Consider the following 15470-nt stretch of genomic DNA (forward strand, 5'->3'; position numbering starts at 1 on the left):
AATCCCACACTGGGAAAATAACAAGATAGGAGGAAATGTATGTCTTCCTAAACCTAAGAGTGACAGAACGATTGTCCTGTTGAGTGATCTACTTGGAAAGTTTGGGGTTATTTTCTTCTACAAACTTTACGAAATTTGGGCTCAAACTGATCCTTTTCATGCTTCCAATTTCAAATTAGAGTCTATGTGTTTTGTGAAAGCCTACATATTTTAAATCCTAAAATAACAGAATTTGCATTTGTTCAGATTAAAAATGATCCGCATTAAGGATTGTTTTTCTTTTTGATGCCTTGTCAGTTTGCTTTTTTCTATCTAAAAAATTTGTATTGAAAAAGCGAAACTAAAAATTAGCAGTACAACCAACAAAGGTGGAACAAATTCACTGTTCAATATTTTACTTAAGAAGCTACCAGAGAAACTGGGGCAGTAGAAACAGTTGAAGCAGGAAGTGAAGAGGCTAGGAAGAGAAAGAACACCTTCCGAAAGAGATACTTGAACAAACAGAAAGTTATGAGGAAACAAAAAAGAAACAAATAAAGACTACTCTGAAGACCGAAGACAATGAAAGATTGTAAAACTAGAAACATATCTACATTTAAAAAGACAAACGGGAATAGAGGTTAGGTTTATCTATTGGAGTGAAGGAGAGTTTTGGGCAATTATCTGGTGAACTTGGGCTGGGTAGACACCAATTCAAACAGCCAGGTTGTAACAAAATAACATCGGGGTCAGAGTTAACAATGATAACAACTGTGGTATTTGTTTAGTGCTTACTGTGTGCCAAGCACTGTACTAAGCACTGGGGTGGATACAGGTGGATATGGAGTTGTACAGATTACATGTCTGGCCAGCCCAAATGTACAAGCCCATGTCTGTTTGACTTTATGCTCTGCAGGGCTCTCCATCACCTCACCACCCCCACCTCACCTCCCTTCTCTCCTTCTACAGCCCACCCGGCACCCTCCGCTCCTCTGCTGCTAATCTCCTCACTGTACCTCGTTCACGCCTGTCCCGCCATCGACCCCCGGCCCACGTCATCTCCCTGGCCTGGAATGCCCTCCCTCTGCCCATCCGCCAAGCTAGCTCTCTTCCTCCCTTCAAGGCCCTACTGAGAGCTCACCTCCTCCAGGAGGCCTTCCCAGACTGAGCCCCTTCCTTCCTCTCCCCCTCGTCCCCCTCTCCATCCCCCCCATCTTACCTCCTTCCCTTCCCCACAGCACCTGTATATATGTATTTATGTTTGTACATATTTATTACTCTATTTATTTATTTTACTTGTACATATCTATTCTATTTATTTTATTTTGTTAGTATGTTTGGTTTTGTTCTCTGTCTCCCCCTTTTAGACTGTGAGCCCACTGTTGGGTAGGGACTGTCTCCATATGTTGCCAACTTGTACTTCCCAAGTGCTTAGTACAGTGCTCTGCACACAGTAAGCGCTCAATAAATACGATTGATTGATTGATTGATTGATTTGGTGTTCTAGCAACATGAGAAATCTATTTACTGAACTCATTCATTCAGTCAGTTGTATTTATTGAACCTTTACTGTGTGCAAAGCACTGTACTAGGTGCCTGGGAGAGTACAACAACAGAAACATTCCCTGCCCATGACAAGCTCACAGTCTAGAGGGGGAGACAGACATTAATATACATATATAAATAAATTTAGCCAGGAGGTTGATTTATGATCACAAACGTCTTTGCAGATGTCAGGATTTCAGGCCTATCAACATCAGGGTCAGAAGGCTTGCCACCACACCTAAGTCTCCACCTAGGCTCCCTTTGGAGCATTCTATGCGCCACTTCTCTCTGACCACCCATTCTGCCATGGCTGCCACCATACTAATCCCTCCGCTTAATTGTTGCCACCCCACTCTACATCTGCTGGGGCTTTTAGGCTACTGTCATAAAGGCAGTGCTATCTTCCATTTGAAAACCTTAGATTCTCATTAATTAAAATATTTTTCTCTGACATCATAAAATATAATCATTTCATCATCCATGGGAACTGGAGCAGAGAGGTTTCAGCTCTCCAAGATTACAGAAAAAGTCTAAGGCGTAGCTAGAATAGAAAGACTTAATCTTAACTCCTAACTCCTAAAATTATTCTTCCTTTAAAATGCTACCCTACACTTTCCTACTTCATTTTTGAAAATGGATATTTTAAAATGGAGTCTGGCTAGACTTTGGTTAGAGGTAGTTTAGGGAGAAAAAGAGAAAACTTAAAAAACATCCAGGCAGAAAAAAACATTCCAATTACCAATAGCATAAAATAACACAAAACACATTTATATCTAGGTATACCCAATGTTCTAATTCATTCACACAACATTGCAGTACTTGTGAAACCATGATTGTGATTCTGTCAGTATTAAATCACCATCAAATAATCTCAGATCTGTTTTCCCTGTGAAACCAAAGCAAGGTTCACATCTCAGCAAGCTCCTTCCTCCTTTCCTTCAAATCAGTTCTTTCAAAACAAAAACAAAAACAAAACAAACCAAGAAAACCCAAACCAAACCTGACCTCAAATCACCCCACTACTTTTACCCTAGCCTGCCCCTCAATATGACCGCTAATCTAACAGAATGAGACAAAAAAATCTTGCTCCTCTGATATTATCAGAGATGAGTGGAGGCTGTGGGTCTTAGGGTGGGTTCAAAAGAGATCATTAAAAGTGATTAGAGAATTAGAAAGACAAGTTCTCTGAGGAAAGAATAAAGTTTGAGGGGGAAGTCTAGGTGGAGGTCATTCGTCCTGTTCTCAGTGGAGGGAATGTATCTGCTCTCGCCTGTCCCGCCATCGACCCCCGGCCCACGTCATCCCCCGGGCCTGGAATGCCCTCCCTCTGCCCATCCGCCAAGCTAGCTCTCTTCCTCCCTTCAAGGCCCTGCTGAGAGCTCACCTCCTCCAGGAGGCCTTCCCAGACTGAGCCCCTTCTTTCCTCTCCCCCTCGTCCCCCTCTCCATCCCCCGTCTTACCTCCTTCCCTTCCCCACAGCACCTGTATATATGTATATATGGTTGTACATATTTATTACTCTATTTATTTATTTATTTATCTATTTTACTTGTACATTTCTATCCTACTTATTTTATTTTGTTGGTATGTTTGGTTCTGTTCTCTGTCTCCCCCTTTTAGACTGTGAGCCCACTGTTGGGTAGGGACTGTCTCTATGTGATGCCAATTTGTACTTCCCAAGCGCTTAGTACAGTGCTCTGCACATAGTAAGCGCTCAATAAATACGATTGATTGATTGATTGTTTATTGTTGTATTGCACTCTCCCAAGCGCTTAGTGCAGTGATCTACACACAGAGAATGCTCAATAAATAGGATTGAATGGATGGAGATTTAGAGTACCCAGGTTGAAAGTGCAGCAACAAGGAGGGGCTAGACTTCTTAGGAGCAAAAACTTCCCAATGGGGTGGGGGTTGGAATTGTAAAAATCCCAGCAGAGATTTGCATCCCTCTCCCTGTGTGGTCCTGCTTCAGTGCATTGGGCTGTCCTATGGGTGACCTCTCTTTCAGCGTTTAAGAATCGAAGAGCCCGGTGTCCGGGCGATTTGAAGGAAGAGGGAAGAAGAGTATTTGCTTTCCTTTTCCCTGTGGGGAACAGGCCTCAGGGGAGTCAGGTCAGGTTGATCCAAGGAATCCCTGCCTCTTTTTTCTTTGGTTTGGAATGGGGGGGTGGGCGGAGGAGAGATCCAGGCGTCCCCTCCCCCCATCTCTCCCTAGTTCCTCTAGCGCCCGCAGATCCCGGGACCTTAGGAGAGAAAGGAGGGAAGGGGGCGACGATCCGTACCCCCTGAACCCCCCTGCAGCACTCCCCGCTTCCCCACCCCCGGTTCCCCGCGCTCTAGTCGGGTAAAGCGCTGCCGTCTTGACCGCAGAGGAAGAGAGAGGGGAAGAGAAAGGGGGGGAAAGGAGGAAAGGGGAAAGAAGAGGGGAGGGGTCACCCTCTGTGTCGTCCCATGGTCCCGGGGGAGGAGCAGCGGGGCGGAGAGGAGGGGGGGTGTGAATGACCGACGAGGGGAGGGGAAGGGGAGGAGAAAGGGGAGGGGGAGAGCAAAAAGGAGGAGGGGCGCGGGCGGTTAAGGACGGCGTTTCCCCTTCTTTTTCGCAGCCTGGCAGGAGAAGGCAACGGGAGGGGCAGTCCCGCCGGGAAGATGCTCAAAGTCACCATGCCCTCGTCTCCCTCGTCGTCCTCCTCGTCGTCGTCCTCTTCTTCGTCGTCCTCCTCGTCGTCCTCTTCCTCCGCCGCCGCCGTCCCCCCGACTTCCACCTCCGCTCGGGCCGGCCCCGCCGCCGCGCCCCCCGAGTACTGGATCGACGGCTCCAACAAGGACACCCTGGCCCACTACTTCGAGGTGGAGTCCGAGCTGGGACGGTGAGAGGCGGGTGGGCGGCGGGGGGCTTAGGGCTCCATGCCTTCCTTCCCTCCCACCCCCGGGACCCTCGGCGACCCTCCTAACCGATTGCGGGCTTATTGGTAAACAAGGAGGAGAGCGTGCATCTGAGAGTGGATGTGCATGGCCGGGGGGGACGAAGGGGGTTCAACTGACACCCCTTCCCCTCGGGCACATCTCGGTGCCCTCCCCCCCCCCCCCCGCAAGGAGCCACCTCTCACTTTGGCTTTCAGGGGGACACCACCCCCCTCTCCCCTAGTCCCTCCCCACCCCTCGGGGAGACCTGCCACCCCAAATTAAAGTGCAGACTCTCCTTGGCAGGGAGAGAGGGTCAGTTTGGGACTGGTGGAAGCGGTAGATCCCTGCCCTGGCATTCCTTTTTCCCACCCACTGTTTACTCCCTTTTCCCTAGGCATCATATCCCTTTGGAAGTGGGGGTCCTCTCCTTATTTTGAAACCAGGGCTTTTTTGGGGTGTGGGTGTGTGAGATCAACACCTCCGTAATAAACGTGATGCCTTTTTCTTCCCCATCCTCTAAACTAAGTGACATTGGAAATTAAACTTAAACACTAGCTTCATAGTAAGCACTGTTCAGAAGTGGAAGCGAGAATGAATCACTTTAAAGAGTTGAAGGCAGAATAATAAACTGGTGTTGGTTTGGAGAGAATCAGCACATGTGGTTTAGGGGAGGGGTAATTACATGACAAAAACCCAAGCTGCGCTTCTTTCATGTAGTGATTTAAGTTATGGTTTCAGAGGGCTTCTTCATATGAACAGACTAAGGGTCCCAGAATTCCAATCTGATTTAATGACCAGAGTGGACAGCGACCCAAGGTTTAGTCTTAAAGATGGTCCTGTGTACTTTTTGTGTATCTTTTTTGGTGGTGGTGGTGGTGGTGGGTTTTTTTTTTTTTTTTAAGGACAGTGGACATTGTAGCTAAACTTTCTCTTTGGGGCATTTAAAGGCTTGGGGAGAGTTCTTTCCGTACTTCATTTTAAGTTCAGAGTCTTGATTCTAGGAACCAAAAATGATATAAGGATCACTAATAAGTTTCAGTGCCTTTGCCCAGAAATGCCTTGCAATTTTAGTTGCTGGAAAAAGTTTAGTTAATAAAACATTTTTTCCACTGCTGCCGTAAGGGCTTCAGAACTAAGACTCTGAAAATGGCACAGGAGGGGGTATATCACCCTTAAAACTCAATTAACTCCATTTATCTTAAATGCCCTTTCTGTTGTACTCTAATGGTAGTCTGTTCAACTTTAGGGAAGGAATCTCAATTACTAGTTTATTCAACATAAAATACATCTTTCCAGATGGTAAACAAAAAGAACTGTTTAGTGGATGCCATTGGAGTGGTATAAACATTTAAGTAGAATCAATCTACTTAAACAAAAATGCTGGGTATTCTAGAAACTGTTTTACGGTTGAGGAAATACTGCACCTCAATTAGGGTCAGGTGGAGATGTTTGTCAGTAAACCTTGCTCTCTGTGAGGCACAATTAAGGACCTTCCCAATTACAATTCAACATGTAATTGCTTTCAGCTGTATAGACTTATTCTCCCAAATACAGTTCAGTGAATTTGCTTTCACAGGACAAGTGAGGAGAGGTTTATAATCTTAAGATGAACAGGAAGAAAAATTGACATAAGAATTCTAATAGTGATAGTCTAGTGTTAGTGCTGTAACTTCTGCATGAAGAAAAAGAATATTCCAAGAATGGCTTCTTGGGCTAGTTATGTTTATTCTTTGAGAGCTTAAATATAGATTTAGAGTGCTTAACATTTTGGAAACCAAAGGTGAAAAATGCTTATCTCTTTCTATATTTCCATCAGTATTAACCTTAAAAAATGTCAGTTCTCTGTAGATGGCAGCATTGGTGAGTTGAAAAATGCCCTGGGCAGGATACAGGACACAGACAATGGCGATTTTCATTTTATTACTTCCTGATCAAAAATTTTGCTCCTTCTGTAAACAAAGAATCCAACAATTCATAACATGCCAAAAATGCATTCTGTCTACATATGGCTCTGAAGTAAATCAAGAAACATGTAACCATATTGTCACTTTGGGGATAGGTTATGACAGACTTCAGTTTTCCTAGTACAGTACCCTATTTAGAAACACTTTTTTTTTTGTTTTGACACTGAATCAAGTGATTAAGTCTTTTTTTTTCTCTGAAGCTATTGTCTATCCAGAGAAGGAAGATTATAGATTAAAGCCTTGCCAACTCTTCATTTCAAGTGTTGGGGTGGGGCTCACAGGTACAGTTCCGGGAAAGGGACTACATAAGCATGCCAGTGTATACACACAGGTGAATTCACATAAACACACACATGGAGAATGACACTCGAGCTCACACATGAGGCTGAGGTGAGGGACAAATGGAGACCCACACAGGAGGACACTCTTGGGAAGAAGTCAGGGCATGAGGCTGGGGCAAGAAGCACATTTCAGAAAGCTTAGGGATAAAGCTCATGGGTTCTTTTCCACAGTCTCAATTCCTTGGAGACAATTTCCTTGGTTACCTTTCTGGAACTGGTGCCCCTGCTTGCAAATACTACGGTTTTCAAGACCATTAGGCTGGCCAGCCAATGGCATTTTGCATTTTCCCTATTGGTGTTTATCAATGAAATCTCTCTTCCCCCTCCCCCCCCCCCCACCCCATTTTATTGAGAATTTCTGTTGATCTTGTCCATGAATATTAGTACATTATTGCTACTGTGCACTAAATGCCCCCTTATAGCCTGATAATTAACATTTCCCTTTGACCATCAAACCACCAAGAGCAACTTAGGGCACTGAGAAGAATATGCTAGATGCCATTTCTTCTACTACCCCTAACTCACCCCACCCACGAAACTACTTCCTGGTGTGTGGGGAGCCCTTTGGTTGTGGAGGAGTCTCTTGGCTGCTGTGATCTTCCTCTACTGCCTTGGCCCTCCTCTTAGAGCTTGGGTTAGCTGGGGAGTAGAGGGTTGGGCTTAGACTGGGCTCTGGCCAGAACAAAATATTAGAAGGGGCAGAGCCAGAGTGTCCAAGGAACCTGTGGAAAACAGGCACTGCCGGGCAGGGTGGGGCTACTTCTCAGGTGAAATAAGTAAATTTAGATCTGAGCAGAAGTGATTTTTTTTCACCTTACTGATGTAGAATGCCTAGAAGGTAGCCTTCAAAGGATTAACTTTCACTGCCTTAGGAGCCTCTGAAATGATTTCTTCAACTCCTTTCTATTAGCTAGGTTTACCTCTGCTTTGCAAATGACTGTATGTGCCTCACCCCTTTCACCCTTCCCTGGGATTCTGTGGCTTTCCACACTGCATGCTCTCTCCCTCTCCAACCCTGGCTCTCCCATTCTAATGTTCCCTTCCACTCCAAATCTACTCATTTTTTTTTCCTCTGCAGCTCTGGGCAATGGACTCTGTCACCACTGCAGACATCATTGGTCTATGTCCTCCCTATGATTGCAAAGTTGGGGAACTGAGCCTAGGGTGGGAGAGGGCAAAATAGGGTGAAAACTGGCAGCAGTGGAGGAGGAAGGCAAGCGGAGGTAGGGGAGAGTCTTGGTTCTTCAAACAGAAGTGATTTCCTCCGCACTACTGTGGAACCACCTTAGATGTTCTTTCTTCTCATCTCCCTTCTCTGTTTTGGAGCTCTTAGGGTCAGGGTCCTAGGAGCTCTGACAGGGCAGCTGTGTAATCATGTATGAAGGATTCCCCATTCATATCTGAAAGCACTGGCATCCCCTGGGATTAAAAATCCTATTACCCCATGGGGTATCTGTTCATGAACATTGTGCTGTGTATGCAGTCAAGCAATAGTATTTACTGAGTGTTTACTCTGTGCAGAGCACTGTGCTAAATGCTTGGGAGAGTCCAATATAATAGAGTTGATAGATACGATCCCACCCACAATGAGTTTACAGAGCGTAGGGGGAGACAGGCGTTAATACAAAGAAATAAATTACGTGTGTATATATACTTAAGGGCTGTGGGGCTGAGGTGGTGGGGGGCTAACAAGGAATGCAAGACTCGTAGATTACTGGAAACTGTCCAGGTGTGACCCTGAGAAGGGTACAGTCTCAACACCCTTAAATGAATTGGCTCTTTGCCAAAGTAGACAAGCCCTTTTTTCTCTGCATGGCATGTACAAGAAGCAACATGACCTAGTGGATGGAGCATGGGCCTGGGAGTCAGAAGGACCTGGGTTCTAATCCCTGTTCTGCCACTTGTCTGCTGTGTGACCTTGGGCAAGCCACTTCTCTGTGCTTGTTACCTCTGTAAAATGGGGATTGAGACGGTGATGCCACGTGAGACATTGTTCCATCCAGTTAGCTCGTATCTACCCCGGTACTTAGTCCAGTGTCTGGCACATAGTAAGCACTTCACTTCTCTGTGCCTCAGTTACCTCATTTGTAAAATGGGGATTGACTTTTAGACTGTGAGCCCACTGTTGGGTAGGGACTGTCTCTATATGTTGCCAATTTGTACTTCCCAAGCGCTTAGTACAGTGCTCTGCACATAGTAAGCACTCAATAAATACAATTGATTGATTGACTGTGAGCCCCATGTGGGACAAGGGACTGTGTCCAACCTGATTAACTCGTCTCTACCCCAGCGCTTAGAACAGAGCTTGGCACATAGTAAGCACTTAACAAGTACCAGTATTATTATTATGTGCTCTGAGGCCCAAGCCTGTTCTTCTGACAACTTCAGCCTGTTTGGATTGCCACTGTTTGAAGAAACAGCTTGCATATGTGAATGCCTATGGTATCGTACACTGTAATACCACAATGCACGTATACTTCATCGTGGGGTTTTGTTTGAACACAGCCCCTACGTTTTAGAAGAACTGTGTGCATTTAAGCATGGGTCAATGCAGTAGAGACATGTCACAAGTAGGAATGAAGTCAAGTTGAACTTAATCATGGGATGCCACCAACTATACCAATGTTGAATGCTAACTGTGTGTCAGTGCTAGAATTTGACAATGTAGTAATTTTAAAGGAATTTTAAAAGTAAAGTAAGAATGTCTTGTTTTTATAGAAATAGATTATTTTTCCATGTTTAAATATTTCTACTATGTTAAAAATAACTCTAAATTTGAAACTAGACACAGGTGCTATCTACTGCCCCACTGTTCTGCAGAAGTTTGTATTTAAAAAAACAAAACAAACCTAAACCACAAAAGAGTTTCATAGCACCGTCTCATAAACACTCTCCCCACAATGTGGATTTTACGTTGCAGCAACGAGTTTGGAAGAAATAGCATTCTGAGGAGTAGGCAGATGAACTAATATCATTACTAACTTTTTTCCATAACTTTTGCTTCCAAAAGTGAAACACTTTTTGGAACCCACCTTTTGTGTATTCTTATCTATAAACCAAAAGCTAGTATTGTTCTATTGGAGTTAATAGAACGCAACCAGATAAGTCTTTGTGACCAGATATTAACACTTAATGGAGATACACTGGTATAAAATCTTTTGTGTCTATTTATATACACCCCCCCTCCGCCCCCAAGCACATGTTTACACTGTATGCCTTGGCTATAGCATGATGGCACAGTTAAGGAGTGTTCTGACACACATACCTGTCTGGATGCAGTGTGACCTGGGATGGAAGAAATGATTGTGTGCATGTGAACAGCATCAGACATAGTGAGTACTTATAATGCAAATTTTCCGTAATAAACACACCCTCAGTCTTGGAAGCAGAACTCTTTAAAAATTTGTTCTCTGCCTGACGTGCTTTGCTAGATGCACCTCATGATTCTTGCTTTTAGTGGCTTTCCTAGTTTATCGACTTTTCTTGCCACCCCTTTTGTCTATCATCCATTATCTGCTCTGTTTCTCTCTAGAAAATATAATACATTTTAGTTGTGAGCAGAGAATGTCTACTGTTGTACTCTCTCCAGTGCTTAGTACAGTGCTCTGCACACAGTAAGCACTCAATAAATATGATCGACTGACATTTTGTGCTTCTATTGAAAGCATTGATGTTTATATTTTTTTCAAAAAATCCCAGTTAAACAGGCTTACATGAATTGCATATCATTTAATTTTTGTGAAATATTTTTATATGTAAATAATATTCATTGATAGCCATTTTATTGTATCATTTTTTTTCTCCATTGCTCCATGTTTTGAAATGTAGGCAAATTCAGGTTCATTAGATTGTGTGGGGTAAAGATTTTGTAAACTAGAACTCAGCGTTGGTGATTTTCTTGTGATTATATCTTTGTCATCATCCTCAGATTTTTTTTGAGTGCCTACTGTGTGTAGAACAACACTATAATAGATAGACCCTTGGAGACAGTAAAAGTAGAAAGCCCAGTTCCTGTACCTGAGGAGAGTTTTTAGCCATGCAGCCCCACCGAGCTGAATTTATACATCCTTCAAAATAGGGGAAAATCAAGCACCCCTGGTTTTCCGATACCATGGGGGTTGCTGTTTCTTCTGACACTACAATAGGGCCATATCTAAAGAGGCTTGTGTTGTCACATGAATGTCCCTGAATCGTGTTCAAACTAAAATGTATAGTCAAAACACATTCTGACAGCACTGTTCATTTCCAACTGTGTATTCTGTTTGAATATTCAAAAATTGCCTTGAATTTTTTTTCTGATTCAATGTTGACATTACATGAGGGTGTGTGTTTAGGGTGGGGAGGTATTTCAGTGCAAGTGTAATTAGGCTAGGATGCTTCATTTAAATGGATACAGTAGACCATGGTATTCAGATAAATTTGTATTTTTTTATATATCTACATAGTCTGAATAAAGATTATGTAGAGGCTAATAGTGTGTATTTTTATTTAACATACAGCTCTATTGATTTTTGGCAGCTCAGAAAAATCAAAGCCCAAATTGAAGTTAAATGAACACATAAGTGTGTCTGAAAGGAAATAAGTGGGTACCCATATATATATTTTCTCACACATAGTAATCTTTTCAAGCCTGATGAAGTATTTTGATGAGTCCACCCATGTTGTAACCAACAACTGAATACAAGGCAAGGGGTGAAATATATACTTTTTTTTTAACCAAACATGATTACAGAGTGAATTCAACTGTAATCAACAATGACATGGTGATGGGAGGACAATGCCAGCCTTTGTTGTCAGTTTTTTATTTTGTTGTTGTTTAAGCACTTACTATGAGTCAGGCACTGTTCTAAGCACTAGAGTAGATACAAGCTAATCAGATTGGACACAGTCCACATCCCACATGGGGCTCACAGTTTAATAGCCATTTTACAGATGAGGTAACTGATTCACAGAAGTGAAGTGACTTGCCCAAGGTCACACAGCAGACAAGTGGTGGACCTGGGATTAGAACCCAGCTCCTTCTGACTCCTAGGCCCATGATCTCCCCGGAGACAAGGCTGCTTCTCTTGGGAGTGGCTTTTGTGGTCAGTACCTGATTAGCTTTAGAAATGGTGTCCAAACATTGAATGTGATTAAACCTTGTGAGGTAGCATGGACACCCACACATTTTTGTTGAAAAACAGAAATGCCCAGCGTTAGACAGGTGATGGGTATTTGCTTTCTTCCTATGAAGGATACAGACAAAAGTAATTTCCTTAAAAGGCAATAGCATGACCTACCACCAGTCTGAAACAAGCACCAAGTGCTAAAAATCCAGGAATGATTGCCACCCAGCATGCCTTGCTGCTTTTTTCAGGTGATCCCCCTTCAATTCCTTTAGAAGACAGAATGATGAAATGGCCAGCTCCCAGCTGTTGGTTTAGGTAATCTCAAAGCTTGGTGGGCATTCCACATGGCCCATTTTTGAGGTGGTAGTGGGACTTTGGGGTCTGCAGTGCCACTTTTGGGGCTGCTCCTCCAGAGGATTATGCCAAATATTTGGAGGGGAGCTACCCCACATTGTCCCACCTCAATCACTCAGTGGAATTTATTGAGCACTTACTAGGTGCTGAACACTGTACTAAGTGCTTGGGAGAGTATTCCGGGGGTAGAAGGGGCCCCGTGGCAAGGGTAGGGTTGGCAGCAGGAGTTTCCAGAGTGGTAACTGCCTTTTTTCTTTTGACAAAATAGCTATTTCACCCAAATGTGACTGGGCAAATGTGACTTTTAGTGCTAACTCAGTGGTTGTGGTGAGAACTCCTGCTTTTAAAGCCTTCCCAGGGAAGCCTGACATCAGCATATATCTATGATAGCCTGAACTTCAGGTGTACCCAATGTCTCTAGTTTTAGAGGACTGCAACCTTTAGCGAGACTTCTTCTTCTTCTCTGAATGAATTATGAATCCATAGCATATCAGAACAAAAGACTGATTATTAATCCACTTTTCTTATTTAAAACAACCCAATTTAAGATGAGATATATCCTATTTTTTATGTGCCCCATTCTGGTAAAGCTTGGACTTTGTCACAACCCTAGGACAGCTGCTGTCAATTAGAGAAAATTCTGTATGCAAGCTCGGGCGGGGGGGGGGGGGGGAGAAAAAGAGATTTTGTGGGCTTCTTATGAAGATCTCAATGAGGAAGATTTCAGAGTTCATCTCTAGAAAATAGACTTCCATGGCAGTGTCCTATCATTGTGTTGCAGCTGAGGCTGAAAAGCTTTGCTGTTTTAAAAACATGGATTCAGAAGTTTTTGTTTTTGTGGTTTGTTTTTTTAAACCCAAGTGCTTGTTTGCTGCTTGAGGGCTCATCCATTATTTGGAGGTACTAGCATTATTTCTTCATGTAAATTTATATTATGCCAACTTGTTGATGTTTACCTCTTCTCTCCCTCTTAACTTTTAATGTCCCAAACATATATAGCTGTCCCTTCTTGAAGATGATGCTGCTGTTGGGGAGTTTCTATGCAGGAGTGATAATCCCTTCCACACTCTATGCATCCAAAGGTTGTCCTTTGCTGGTGTTGTGGTGCAGTAGCACCTGCTGCTGTTTCCTGGCCTCCTGACTGCTTTATCTGACATCTTTGCTCATAGAGAGCGACCTACCTTCTGATTGCTGCATGTTAGACTGGTTTGTGTATTGCTACTGTCTCCTAGCAGTTTGCCACTATATCACACTGTTTGAGGCTATGGTTTTTCTTTGTCTTTAAACCATTTTCAAACTTTCGTGTTTTTGCATGCCCATTTTCAATTCTGTTTGTCTGTCTTCTCCTTATGTAAGCTCTCCAGTGAAGCTGTTTCGGTGAGCAACACCTCCAAGCTAGGGAGCTGACTTCTTGGCAAACAAAGCTATACTTGCAGGTTGCCCTATCTTCCACAAGAGGGCCTCCTGTTTCATTGGCAACTTGGACTCTCTAGTACGAGTCTCAACGTGGAGTGCCATTTCACCTAAGGGCCTCAGCCCCTTTTCCTCTCAGAATCCAAGGTCAGATTGTCCTTCTGAGATACTGGGAAAAGTCTGGTCGGCTAGTGGCTATTTGGGTTGATCTGAGGACACACTTAAGGTATTTACAAAAGTAACAGGTGCGACTTAGACTAATTTACAATCCAGTAGTGGATTGTAATTCACTGGATTGTAATTGTAATAATTCAATCGTATTTATTGAGCACTTACTGTGTGCAGAGCACTGTACTAAGCCCCTCCTTCCTCTCCCCCTCGTCCCCCCTCCACCCCCCGTCTTACCTCCTTCCCTTCCCCACAGCACCTGCATATATGTATATATGTTTGTACATATTCATTACTCTATTTTACTTGTACGTATCTATTCTATTTTATTTTGTTAATATGTTTGGTTTTGTTCTCTGTCTCCCCCTTCTAGACTGTGAGCCCACTGTTGGGTAGGGACTGTCTCTATATGTTGCCAACTTGTACTTCCCAAGCGCTTAGTACAGTGCTCTGCACACAGTAAGCGCTCAATAAATACGATTGGGAAGTACACATCGGCAACATATAGGATGGTCCCTATCCAACAGTGGACTCACAGTCTAGAAGGGGGAGACAGACAACAAAACAAAACATATTAATAAAATAGAATAAGTATGTACAAATAGAGTAATAAATATGTACAAACATATATACAGGTGATGTGGGGAAGGGATGAATGAATGACCATGCTAGTAGCCATGAGCAATGAGTTGGGAGGGAGAAAACTGTAGGCAGCTGCAGACTCTGGGACCTATTAAGAGCAGACTTAAAATGCTTTAACATTCCCATTTAGACAGAATGGTCCCTGAATTTCCATCTTCTATTTTACACTGGGGAGGAGGGACATGTTCATAGCCTGAAAAACCTTGAGGGGGGAAAAAATGATTTCAGCAGTACACTTTTGCTGATAGGAGGGTTCAGGTTGGAAGGGAGGAAGAAAAAGGGAGGGGGAAATCATGCTCTGAGCTTCAGGTTCATGGATTCTAGTCCTTGGGCAATCATCCTGAGTGCCAGGCCTGACAGAGGGTTTGGGGTTCATTTAATAGAAGTTATTGAGCATCTACTGTGTGCTGAGCATTGTCCTAAGTGCTTGGAAGAGTCCTATCTGTAATCTATTTTAATGTCTCTCTCACCCTGTAGATCTCTCTCTTGCCCTGTAGACTGTAAGCTCCTTGTGGGTAGGGATTGCATCTAACAACTGTTTGTTTTGAGAGGGCTATTAAGCTCTTGCTATGTGGCAGGCACTGTACTAAGTACTAGGGTAGATAACAAGGTAATTGGGTTGGACCCAATCCATATCCAACAAGAGGCTCACACTATTAGACCCCATTTAACAGATGAGTTAACTGAGGCACAGAAAAGTTGTGTCTCACAGCAGACAAGTGTCAGATCTGGAATTAGAACCTGGGTCCTTTGAACTCTCAGGCCCGTGCTTTATCCATTAGGACACACTGCTTTTCTTGTTCTGTACTTTCCCAAGTGCTTAGTCCAGTGCTCTGAACACAGTAAGCACTTAAATACCACTGATTGATTACAAAAACAGTAAAAGACATGATCTCTGCCCTTGATGAGTTTAAAACTTAGAGGCTTGGAAATTGCCGGGCTTTTGCTAGGCTCCAGGTTGGCAGAGGACTCACTGTTAAGAAATGGAACTTGGTGACAGCAGTGATAAGTACTTATCTTGTCAACTCCCCTCCTCCACTTTTTCTCCCCCT

The 15470-nt window shown here is 43.5% G+C and overlaps 1 protein-coding gene across 1 annotated transcript in view; it reads left to right on the forward strand.

The window, feature by feature from the left end:
• Positions 1-4145: 4145 nt before the first annotated feature.
• The window catches only part of CAMK4 (calcium/calmodulin dependent protein kinase IV), a 241572-nt gene continuing 230247 nt past the window's right edge, over positions 4146-15470 (forward strand). Inside the window, exon 1 of the mRNA XM_038770360.1 lies at positions 4146-4391. Within this exon, the coding sequence (XP_038626288.1) occupies positions 4171-4391 (221 nt within the window). The 5' untranslated portion in view covers positions 4146-4170. The remainder of the gene's footprint in view (positions 4392-15470) is intronic.

The sequence above is a fragment of the Tachyglossus aculeatus genome, chromosome X3 (assembly GCF_015852505.1).
Source record: "Tachyglossus aculeatus isolate mTacAcu1 chromosome X3, mTacAcu1.pri, whole genome shotgun sequence".
NCBI lineage: Eukaryota > Metazoa > Chordata > Mammalia > Monotremata > Tachyglossidae > Tachyglossus > Tachyglossus aculeatus.